This window comes from Phaenicophaeus curvirostris, chromosome 25 (genome assembly GCF_032191515.1).
Source record: "Phaenicophaeus curvirostris isolate KB17595 chromosome 25, BPBGC_Pcur_1.0, whole genome shotgun sequence".
Classification (NCBI taxonomy): Eukaryota; Metazoa; Chordata; class Aves; order Cuculiformes; family Cuculidae; genus Phaenicophaeus; species Phaenicophaeus curvirostris.
In genome coordinates this window covers 7,889,850-7,900,343 of record NC_091416.1, presented here as the reverse complement: position 1 = coordinate 7,900,343, position 10,494 = coordinate 7,889,850, and the positions used below count along the sequence as shown (strand labels likewise).

Below are 10,494 nucleotides of genomic sequence, written 5' to 3'. Positions count from 1 at the left end.
CTTGTGGCAGAGCGGGGCTGCCAAAGGGGCCGAGTGTGGGCTAGCAAGGGCTGCGGTGGGGCGAGCAAGGGCTCAGCACGTGAGGGACCCCCTCCACCACAAATCCCCTCAGGTCCCAGGGCAGCCCCACACGGGTGGGTGGATCCCCCCACACCCTCGGCAAAGAGCCCCCCTCATCCCAAACCCAGCCCCGTGCAACCCCTGGGAGCTGGGCAGCAGCGATTCCCTCGGGAAGGAGCCCCCGCCGCGTTCAGCGTTGGGCCCCTCACTCCAAGAAGGACGTTGAGGGGCTGGAGCGCGTCTGGAGGAGGGAATGGAGCTGGGGACGGGGCTGGAGCCCCGGGGTTCGGGGAGCGGCTCTGGGGGCTGTTTAGCCTGGAGGAGGGGCGGCTGAGGGGAGACCTCATCGCTCTCTGCAGCTCCCGGAAAGGAGGTTGTGGTGAGGCGGGTGCTGGTCTCTTCTCCCAAGTAAGAAGGGACAGGAGGAGAGGAAATGGCCTCAAGTTGTGCGGGGGAGGATTAGGTTGGATATGGGAACAATTTCTTTATTGAAAGAAGGAGGAAGCACAGGCAGAGGCCGCCCAGGGAGGTGCTGGAGTCCCCATGCCTGGAGGTGTTCAGACAGCGTGTAGATCATGGAGTCATGGAATCGTTAAGCTTGCAAAGGAGGTCTTCAATGATTACAGGATTCTAGGATTCCATGACCCCTTTCCCTGCAGGCACCTCCAGCGCCTCTGCCTGGCTCAGAGGCCCCAGCAGCGCAGCGCTTGCAGAATGCGCCTCGCTCTTGTCTGCTGCCTTGGACGGTTCATGATGAGGATGGTCTGTGTGGCCAGGGAACGGACTGCGATGTCACTGTCTTCTCTCAAGGGCTTTAGAGCTGTGGTGGAAACAAACAGAGTTGAGATGAAGCCCCGTGTCTACAGAGACCCCCGAGCATCCCCTGCCAACCCCAGGCAGGAGAGAGCTGCTGTGCAGGAATGCCCCAACTGCCCCAGACAGGTTTCCTGGAGCAGGACCAGGCAAGGCAGCGCCCTGCTCCGTCACTATCTCCTGTCCCACCAGCCCTGCCTAACCCAACCCTGTCACTCCTCACCAAAGCAGATCATTTCCATCTTCCCTGGGCTTTGGTCCTTCAGGTGTTGCACAGCACGCCCTAGGGACAGAGCTCCGTCAGATCCCCTTGCTCCCCCGTGCCGTGGTGGGAACTGGGGCCAGGGTGTCCCAACAGAGGGACCCGGGGATGGTGGCTCACCGATGAACCTCACGGCTGCCAAGCGCAAGTCCTTCTGAGCGTCCTTCAGGTACGGCACACTCTGATCAAGGTAGTCCTCAGTCTTGCTCCTGCGCTGCGCCAGCTGGAGAGAGCAGAAGGGTATGGCCATGGAATCCTGGAACGGCTTGGGCTGGAAGGGACCTCAAATCCCATCCAGTTCCACCCCCCTGCCATGGGCACGGACACCTCCCACTGGATGGGGGACTGTGGGCTCCAGGCTGGAGCAGGGCAGGTGAGACCCACACCCCAGACACGTGGGGCAGCTCTCGTCCAACCCTGAGGGGATGTCCTCACCAAGCATTCCGCAATACTCCACGTCTGCTGCATCTGGACGAGATGTTTGAGCTGCGCCCATCTGAGGAACTCTGCTGCAGCAAGGAGCGCTTCCGCGGATGCCTGTGGAGCAGTAGAAGCTGGGAGATGGCACCACAGCCCCGTGTCCCCTTCCTCCTGGCTTTGTTCCGGTGGCCTTAGGAAGCTGGGACGTGCCCTGGCCCAAATGTCTTGGAGTCTCTTCTCTCCATACCTTGGCCACCCTCTCTGTTTCGTCGTTCAAATGCAAGAAGAGCGGGAGCAGGGCCATTTGCACATTCTTCTTCATCTGCTGCTTGTTCCTGTGCGCCACATTCTTTAACTGGTCTCTGAAGAGGGTGATGGAGGTCTCTCTCACGTTGCTGGACTCCTGGTAGGGAGAAGGACAGCAGGACTTCAGCACCAGTATCTTTCTGCCCACGGTGAAGCACGGAATGAGAGCGTGTCCTCAGTTGGAAGGGACCCACAGGGGTCACGGAGCCCAACTCCTGTCCCTGCACAGGACAGCCCCAAAATCATAAAATCATAGAATTATTTGGGCTGGAGGGGAACTCAAAGCCCATCCAGTTGCAACCGCCTGCTACGGGCAGGGACACCTCCCACTGGATCAGGTTGCTCAAAGCCAACGTGACCTTGAACCTCTCCAGGGATGGGGCAGCCATGACTGCTCTGGGCAACCTGGGCCAGGGCCACCCCACACTCCCAGGAATCTGTTTCTTCCTAAGATCTCATCTCAGTCTCCCACAGGAGCCTGGGGGAGGAAGGGCAGTAGAAGCTCCTGCCTCGGGTGTGCCTGGCAGGTTTGAGCTGCAGGACCGGGCTCCATCCTCATGCTTACGTGATTAAAGACGGGCAGGAGCTGCTCTGTCAGCTGCACAGCGAAAGGGCTGGCCTCCTCCTTCTTCAGGTGACCCATAACACTTAAAATGACCTGCAGGGCATTCAACGCGATGTCGCTGTTGCTGTCATTCATGACTCCCATCAGGTCCGGGAGGAGGCCCAGCATTTCTTGTGCCTGTATGTAAAAGCAAATTTCCTTGTAGTGAGAAGGTCACAGAATCATGGAAAATTTGGGTTTGAAAGGACGTTTACCGGTCATCCTTCCCAGGCCCAGTGGTCAGGCTGACAGGTCCATGCCCAGAAATTCCCCAGGGATCTCACCCGCCCCATCAAGGCAAAGAGTGTTTGGAGTTTCACTCCTTCACTTGAATCCCACTGCCCGCATTGCCCCAGCCCCTGCTTGCCACTGGGGCACCACGTGCAGATGCCCTGAGGACAAGGGCACTTGAGCGTTTCCTGATAACTCACAGCCAAGAGCAGGATGCAGGAGCCCTCAGGGAGAGCATCAGAGTCCATTTCCTGTTTATCCTGCAAGAGCTGGGTCAGCCCCTGCAAAAGCTCCTCCAGTGTCTCGGGCATGGAGAAGATGATCTCCCAGAGTGGCAGGGCAGAGCTGCAAGGCAGAGCGCTCCATCAGCAGGGCAGCCTCGGCCACCACAGCCCGGCCTGGGGCAGCCCCGCAGGACATGGCCCTGGCCCTCGGCTGGGCTGGCCTGGGCAGCAGGACAGGAGCAAGGAGGTATTCGTTGTTGGGCTGGCAGAAGCCTGCTGAATTATGGAATGTCTGGAGCGGGAAGGGACCCACAAGGACCATCGAGTCCAACTCCTGTCCCTGCACGGGACAACTCCACCCTTCACACCGTGGGCCTGAGGGTGTTGGCCAAAGGCTTCCTGACTATTATCAGGCTCGGTGCCGTGACTGCTTCCCTGGGGAGCTGTTCCAGTGCTCCATTGATCTCTGGGGGAAGAACTTTTCCCCAACATCCAACCTAACCCTCTCGTGGCATCTTCCTGCCATGCCCTCACAGCCAGAGGCAAGAGCTCAGAGCCTGCTCCTCCTGTTCCCCGTGTGAAGAAGATGCAGAGCCCAGTGAGGTCTCCCCTCAGCCTCTTCTTCTCCAGGCTGAACCGACCAAGGCACTTCAGCCTCTCCTCTAAACCCTTCCTCAACTTTGGGACCTTCAACTCTTAGCTGGCTTTTCCAGCCTTGCCCTCTGCAGGGCTTTCGTGGGGCTGGATAGCGTGGTGGGAAGGAGGGCCCTGCTCCCCAGGGCTGTCCTGCAGTTTTAGAGTCACAGAATCATGGAATGGTTTGGGCTTCAAGGGCTTTAAGGCCATCCAGTTCCAACCCCTTCCATGGGCAGGGACACCTCCCACTGGATCAGGGGCTCCAACCCCAACTCTCTCTGCCTGTCCGTGTACAGGAGGTGCTCCAGCCTTTGGACCATCCTAGTGGCCTCCTTTGGACTTTCCTGGCTGTATCATCCAGATAGTTTCTGGGCCCTTCTCCCCAAAAGGATCAACCCTCAAGGCTGACGGAGCTCCTACCTCTCATTTGGTGGAAACATCCTCCACAACGTTGTGGCAACTGCAGTCGGGTAGCTGTAGGTCATCCTGAATAGCAGCGACCCCGCCATCTCCCTGGCTGACCTCGTGTTGAGGTGTCCCAGGCTTTCATGGACATAGGCCATGACGTTTGGTATCTGGAAGAGAGACCCAGGTGAGGATGTTGCTGCCCCTGGAGCCTCAGCTGCCCTTTCCATCCCTCCCTGCCCTATTCAGATGTCTTCAGGAGCCCAAGAGCCCTGGAATTGGGAGGGAACGAGGGAGGAGTGGGTTCTTGCAGTTCTCAAGGGCAGGGCAATCTTGCCATGGGCCACCTACCTCCGCCAGCCAGAAAGCAGGATTCTGAAAGAAGGCATCATGCATCAGTCTCATCACCTCTTTCTTAAAGATGCTGGAGTTGCTCATTGCCTCGATGGACGTGAGGATGATTTCTGTGTCCTCTGCTGGCTGGAGATACTGTCCAAGTACCTGTGGAGGAAGGAAGGGAGGATGGAGATGTCCCAACGGGAGCCGTGGTCGTGCTGTGCGGGTGGGCAGCACGAGCAGCCCTGGAGAGAGGCGCCCGTCAGTGCCCGCAGCAGAGCCGGCAGCAGGGGCTGCAGTCACTGCCCAGGGGAGGAGGAGAAGAGGGGCCCAGCAGGAGGGAAGAAGGTTGGGCTCATGGGCACCGTGTGCTGGCCCTCGAGCGAGCCAGGGCTGTCTGGGGGCCTGGGGGCTGGAGCTGCTGGAGGGACCTGGGAGTGCAGCCCTCACATCATCCCTGCTCAGGGACAGCAGGAACCCTCTAAGCAGGGACAGTGAGACCATGCCAGCCCAAAGACACACAGAATCCTGGAATGCTTTGTGTTGGAAGGGACGTCAAACCCAACAAGTCCCAATCCCCTGCCATGGACAGGTACACCTCCCACTGGATCAGGGGGCTCAAAGCCCCCTTATCCAGTCTGGCCTTGAACACCTCCCAGGATGGGGCAGCCACGACTTCTCTGGTCAACCTATGCCTGGGCCTCCCCGCCCTCACAGGAAAAGAGCAAATGGCTCCAGGGTGCCTCTCACCAGAGCAGAGCACAGGGGCAGAACCCCTCCCTCACCCTGCTGGCCCCACTGCCCACGACATGGTTTTACTTTCTGGGCTGTCAGCGCATGTGGCCGCCTCATGTGGATCTTCTCATCCCCCAGCACCCCAAGTCCTCCTCCTCAGGGCTGCTCCCAATTCATTCTCCACCAAGCCTGTGTTAGTGCCTGGCATTCCTCATTCACCCAACACTCCACCCATCAAAGCCCCATCTCGCTCTCTCCAGTTCAGAGAGAACCATGTGCTGAGGGACTGTCTCCGAGGCTTTACACAAGTCCAGGGAGATGACATCCACTGCATTTCCCGTCTGCACTCATGTGGTCACTCCATCGTACAAGGCCACTGGGTTGCTCAGGCAGGACTCGCCCTTGGTGAAGCCGTGTTGGCTGCCTCCAATCACCTCCATGTGCTCTAGCAAAGCTTTAGGTGGACCAGTTCCTTGACCTTCCCAGGCCCAGTGGTCAGGCTGAGAGGTCCATGCCCAGAAATTCCCCAGGGATCTCACCCGCCCCATCAAGGCAAAGAGTGTTTGGAGTTTCACTCCATCACTTGAACCCCACTGCCCGCACTGCCCCAGCCCCTGCGTGCTAACGTGTGTCCCCTTGCCAACGCCCTGCTCACCATCTTGGCTCTCTCCGACAGCCTCAGAAGAGCACTGAGCAACCGCGAGAGCGTCACTGGACTTGAATACCTCAAACCCCACCAGATATTGTACGTTGCTGCAGTTTCCTCATATTCCCAGTCCTTGCCGGCCATCACCTGGAAGAAAGGCAACAGTGAGTGACCTGGCACCATGAAGCTCCTGGTTCCACCAGAAGCTGAGGACAAGGGCCCTTGGGCTTTTCCTTAAAACTCACAGCCAAGAGCAGGATGCAGGAGTCCTCAGGGAGAAGATCACAGCCCTCGTCCAGTTTGTCCTGCAGGAGCAGGGACAGCCCCTTCAAAAGCCCCTCCAGTGTCTGGGGCACGCAGAAGATGAGGTCCCAGAGTGGCAGGGCAGAGCTGCAAGGCAGAGCGCTCCATCAGCAGGGCAGCCTCGGCCACCACAGCCCGGCCTGGGGCAGCCCTGCAGGACATGGCCCTGGCCCTCGGCTGGGCTGGCCTGGGCAGCAGGACAGGACCAAGGAGGTATTCGTTGTTGGGCTGGCAGAAGCGTGCTGAATCCTGGCCTCTAAGGAGGGGGCAGCCAGGACTTCTCCGGGCTTCCTGAGTCATTACCTCCCCACCCTCACAGAAACATTTCTTCCTGAAATCTTGATCTCCCCTCTATCAGCTCAAGACCTTTCCCCTCGTCATCTCCCTCCGATCCCTGATCAAGAGCCCCTACCCAGCTATCCTGGAGCCCATTTCAGGAGGGGAAGCTGCTCTAAATTCTCCTCAGATCCTCCTCTCCGCCTGTCCATGTATGGGAGGTGCTCCAGCCTTCGGATAATCCTCGTGGCCTCCTTTGGACTTTCGTAGCTCTGTCATCCAGATTGATTCTGGGCCCCTCTCCCCAAAAGGATCAACCCTCAAGGCTTTTGGAGCCAGTACCTGTCAGTTGGAGGAAACATCCTCCACAACGTTGTGGCAACCTCCATGGGGTAGTACTTGGTCATCCTGAACAGCAGGGACCCCACCGTCTCTCCAGCTGATCTTGAGTGGAGGTGTCCCAGGCTTTCATGGATGTAGGCCATGACGTTTGGTATCTGGAAGGGAGACGCAGGTGAGGATGTTGCTGCCCCTGGAACCTCAGCTGCCCTTTCCATCCCTCCCCGCCCTATTCAGGTGGCTTCAGGAGTCCGAGTGGCCTGGATTTGGGAGGGACAGAGGGAGGAGCAGGTTCTTGCAGTTCTCAAGGGAAGGTCAACCTTGCCATGGGCCACCTACCTCTGCCAGCCAGAAGGCAGGGTTTTTTATACACGCATCATGCATGAGTCTCATAAACTCCTTGCGAAAGATGCTGGAGTCCCTCATCACCTCAATGGACACGACAAGGTCTTCTGTGTCCTTCGGTGATTGGCAATACCATCCAAGTACCTGTGGAGGAAGGAAGGGAGGATGGAGATGTCCCAGCTGGAGTGGTGGTCATGCTGCGCGGGTGAGCAGCACGAGCAGCCCTGGCAAGAGAGATCAGTTCCATGACCTTCCCTGGCACAGTGGTTGGGCTGAAAGGTCCGTGCCTGGAAACTGCCTGGGCAGCTTCCAGACCCCACCAGGGCAAGGAGGGCACTTGGAGCTGTCACTGCACCACTCGAATCCCACTGCCCACACAGTCCCAGCCCCTGCTTGCCAATGTGGGTCCCCTTGCCAACGCCCTGCTCACCATCTCGGCTCTCTCCGACAGCCTCAGAAGGGCCCTGAGCACCAGCGAGGGTGTCACTGGACTTGAACGCCTCAGGCTCCTCAAGATGGGGTGCGTAGCTGCAATACGCTCATTTTCCCAGTCCCTGCAGGCCATCACCTGGAAGAAAGGCAACAGTGAGCGACCTGGCACCATGAAGCTCCTGATTCCACCAGCAACTGAGAACAAGGGCCCTTGGGCTTTTCCTGATAACTCACAGCCAAGAGCAGGATGCAGGAGTCCTCAGGGAGAAGATCACAGCCCTCGTCCAGTTTGTCCTGCAGGAGCAGGGTCAGCCCCTTCAAAAGCCCCTCCAGTGTCTCAGGCACGGAGAAGATGATCTCCCAGAGTGGCAGGGCAGAGCTGCAAGGCAGAGCGCTCCATCAGCAGGGCAGCCTCGGCCACCACAGCCCGGCCTGGGGCAGCCCCGCAGGACATGGCCCTGGCCCTCGGCTGGGCTGGCCTGGGCAGCAGGACAGGAGCAAGGAGGTATTCGTTGTTGGGCTGGCAGAAGCCTGCTGAATTATGGAATGTCCTGAGCGGGAAGGGACCCACAAGGACCATCGAGTCCAACTCCTGTCCCTGCACGGGACAACTCCACCGTTCACACCGTGGGCCTGAGGGTGTTGGCCAAAGGCTTCCTGACTATTATCAGGCTCGGTGCCGTGACTGCTTCCCTGGGGAGCTGTTCCAGTGCTCCATTGATCTCTGGGGGAAGAACTTTTCCCCAACATCCAACCTAACCCTCTCGTGGCATCTTCCTGCCATGCCCTCACATCCAGAGGCAAGAGCTCAGAGCCTGCTCCTCCTGTTCCCCATGTGAAGAAGATGCAGAGCCCAGTGAGGTCTCCCGTCCGTCTCTTCTTCTCCAGGCTGAACCGACCAAGGCAATTCAGCCTCTCCTCTAAACCCTTCCTCAACTTTGGGACCTTCAACTCTTAGCTGGCTTTTCCAGCCTTGCCTTCTGGCTTTTCCAGCCTTGCCTTCTGCAGGGCTTTCGTGGGGCTGGATAGCGTGGTGGGAAGGAGGGCCCTGCTCCCCAGGGCTGTCCTGCAGTTTTAGAGTCACAGAATCATGGAATGGTTTGGGCTTCAAGGGCTTTAAGGCCATCCAGTTCCAACCCCTTCCATGGGCAGGGACACCTCCCACTGGATCAGGGGCTCCAACCCCAACTCTCTCTGCCTGTCCGTGTACAGGAGGTGCTCCAGCCTTTGGACCATCCTAGTGGCCTCCTTTGGACTTTCCTGGCTGTATCATCCAGATAGTTTCTGGGCCCTTCTCCCCAAAAGGATCAACCCTCAAGGCTGACGGAGCTCGTACCTGTCATCTGGTGGAAACATCCCCCACAACGTTGTGGCAACTTCATTGGGGTAGAGCTTTGTCATCAGGAAAAGAAGTGACTCCATGATCTCCCGGGCTGGCTCTGAGCTGAGTTGTGTCATATTTTCGTGGATGCAGGTCATGATCTTGGGTACCTGAAGGAGACCCAAGTGAAGATGGTTCTGCCCCTGGAGCCTCAGCTGCCCTTTCCATCCCTCTGCGGGATTCAGGTGCTGGAGACTGCTGGATTTGGGAGGGCTGGAGGGAGGAGCAGGGTCTGGGAGGGCTCAAGGGAAGGGCAACCTTGCTATGGGCCACCTACCTCCGCCAGCCAGAAGGCAGAGTCGTGCATGACCACATCCTGCATGAGTTTTGTTGCCTCCCTCTGAAAGCGGCTTGAGTCTCTCATGGCCTCAATGGCCATGAGGACAACGTCTGTCTCCTCTGCTCTTTCCAGATACTTTTCAACTGCCTATGGAGGAAGGAAGGGAGGGTAGAGATGTCCCAATGGGAGCCGTGGTCGTGCTGTGCGGGTGGGCAGCACGAGCAGCCCTGGAGAGAGGCGCCCGTCAGTGCCCGCAGCAGAGCCGGCAGCAGGGGCTGCAGTCACTGCCCAGGGGAGGAGGAGAAGAGGGGCCCAGCGGGAGGGAAGAAGGTTGGGCTCATGGGCACCGTGTGCTGGCCCTCGAGCGAGCCAGGGCTGTCTGGTGGCCTGGGGGCTGGAGCTGCTGGAGGGACCAGGGAGTGCAGCCCTCACATCATCCCTGCTCAGGGACAGCAGGAACCCTCTAAGCAGGGACAGTGAGGCCATGCCAGCCCAATGATCCACAGAATCCTGGAATGCTTTGTGTTGGAAGGGACCTCAAAGCCATCCATTTCCACCCAATGCCATGGGCAAGGACACCTCCCACTGGATCAGGGTGTCCCAAAGACCATCCCACCTGACCTTGAACACCTCCAGGGATGGGGCAGCACCACCACTTCTCTGGGCAACCTATGCCAGGGCCTCCCCATCCTCCCAGGAAAATATTTCTTCCTAAGATGTCACCTGAATCTTGCCGCTTTCAGTTTGAAACCATTCCCCTCATCTTATCCCTGCCCCTCCCCAGCATTCCTGGAACCCCTTTCAGGACTGGAAGCTGCTCTAAGGTCTCCCTGGGACCTTCTCTTCTCCAGGCTGAACAGCCCCAACTCCCTCAGCCTGTCCTCGTGCGGGAGGTTCTCCAGCCCTTGGGTCCTCCTCGTGGCCTCCTCTGGACCCGTCCCAACAGCTCCATGTCCTTCCTGTGCTGAGGACTCCAGAACTGGACACAGGGCTCCAGATGGGGTTGCACAAGAGCGGAGCAGAGGGACTGATGTTGAGTCCTGCCCAGCCCACCAGGGCCCCTCACCCACTGATCTTTAGGGGCTGCTCCATATGCCCCTCATGGGGCTGCGGGGCAGAGCTGCTCACCTGGGGGGACACGTCCTCCCACAGGGACACCCCAGGTTGGCTGGGAGGTCTCGCTGCCATCCTTGGGGTCAGGGTAAGGACCGATCGAGGGAGGCGCTTCGGCACCACGGGGTGAGGCGTGAGCTCTGCTCAGGAGCTGTGAGCTCTGCTGCCTGTCCCGGCGCTGTCCTGGCGGACACTGAGGGCTGGGGGCTGCACGCGCGGTCACCACACGCGGTGCAGGGTGGGGTCCCAAAGTGAGGTCACAGAGGGTCCCCCTGTGACTTGGCCCCGTGGCAGGGAGGGTCGGGTGGCCCTGGAAGGGCGTGAGAGACGTGGAAGTGGAGCATGAG

At 59.1% G+C, this 10,494-nt stretch overlaps 2 protein-coding genes across 2 annotated transcripts; both read right to left on the bottom strand.

The window, feature by feature from the left end:
- Positions 1 to 869: 869 nt before the first annotated feature.
- Positions 870 to 2,570, bottom strand: LOC138730788 (maestro heat-like repeat-containing protein family member 7). Its single transcript, XM_069876267.1, has 5 exons — positions 2,427 to 2,570; positions 1,803 to 1,958; positions 1,571 to 1,672; positions 1,256 to 1,358; positions 870 to 1,156 (listed from the first exon to the last, which is right to left on the bottom strand). The coding sequence occupies exons 1-5, from the start codon at positions 2,568 to 2,570 to the stop codon at positions 1,086 to 1,088; spliced, it is 576 nt and encodes a 191-aa protein (XP_069732368.1). The 3' UTR covers positions 870 to 1,085.
- LOC138730787 (uncharacterized) lies at positions 2,522 to 10,222 on the bottom strand. Its single transcript, XM_069876266.1, has 12 exons — positions 10,163 to 10,222; positions 9,032 to 9,181; positions 8,710 to 8,864; positions 7,608 to 7,752; positions 7,372 to 7,509; positions 6,936 to 7,085; positions 6,600 to 6,754; positions 5,924 to 6,068; positions 5,688 to 5,825; positions 4,313 to 4,462; positions 3,977 to 4,131; positions 2,522 to 2,603 (listed from the first exon to the last, which is right to left on the bottom strand). The coding sequence occupies exons 1-12, from the start codon at positions 10,220 to 10,222 to the stop codon at positions 2,570 to 2,572; spliced, it is 1,575 nt and encodes a 524-aa protein (XP_069732367.1). The 3' UTR covers positions 2,522 to 2,569.
- Between the last annotated feature and the right edge of the window lie 272 nt (positions 10,223 to 10,494).

Bases quoted from the DNA above. Each gene is read 5' to 3' on its own strand.
- LOC138730788 (XM_069876267.1), bottom strand. From the start codon at position 2,570: ATGGGAGTCATGAATGACAGCAACAGCGACATCGCGTTGAATGCCCTG. The intron at 1,673-1,802 runs GTATGGAGAGAA...ACTGCTCCACAG, and splicing joins AAACAGAGAGGGTGGCCAAG to GCATCCGCGGAAGCGCTCCT. The intron at 1,157-1,255 runs GTGAGCCACCAT...CTCTGTCCCTAG, and splicing joins GGCAGCCGTGAGGTTCATCG to GGCGTGCTGTGCAACACCTG.
- LOC138730787 (XM_069876266.1), bottom strand. From the start codon at position 10,222: ATGGCAGCGAGACCTCCCAGCCAACCTGGGGTGTCCCTGTGGGAGGAC. The intron at 9,182-10,162 runs GTGAGCAGCTCT...CTTCCTCCATAG, and splicing joins GGGAGGACGTGTCCCCCCAG to GCAGTTGAAAAGTATCTGGA. The intron at 7,753-8,709 runs GTACGAGCTCCG...TCTGCCTTGCAG, and splicing joins ATGTTTCCACCAGATGACAG to CTCTGCCCTGCCACTCTGGG.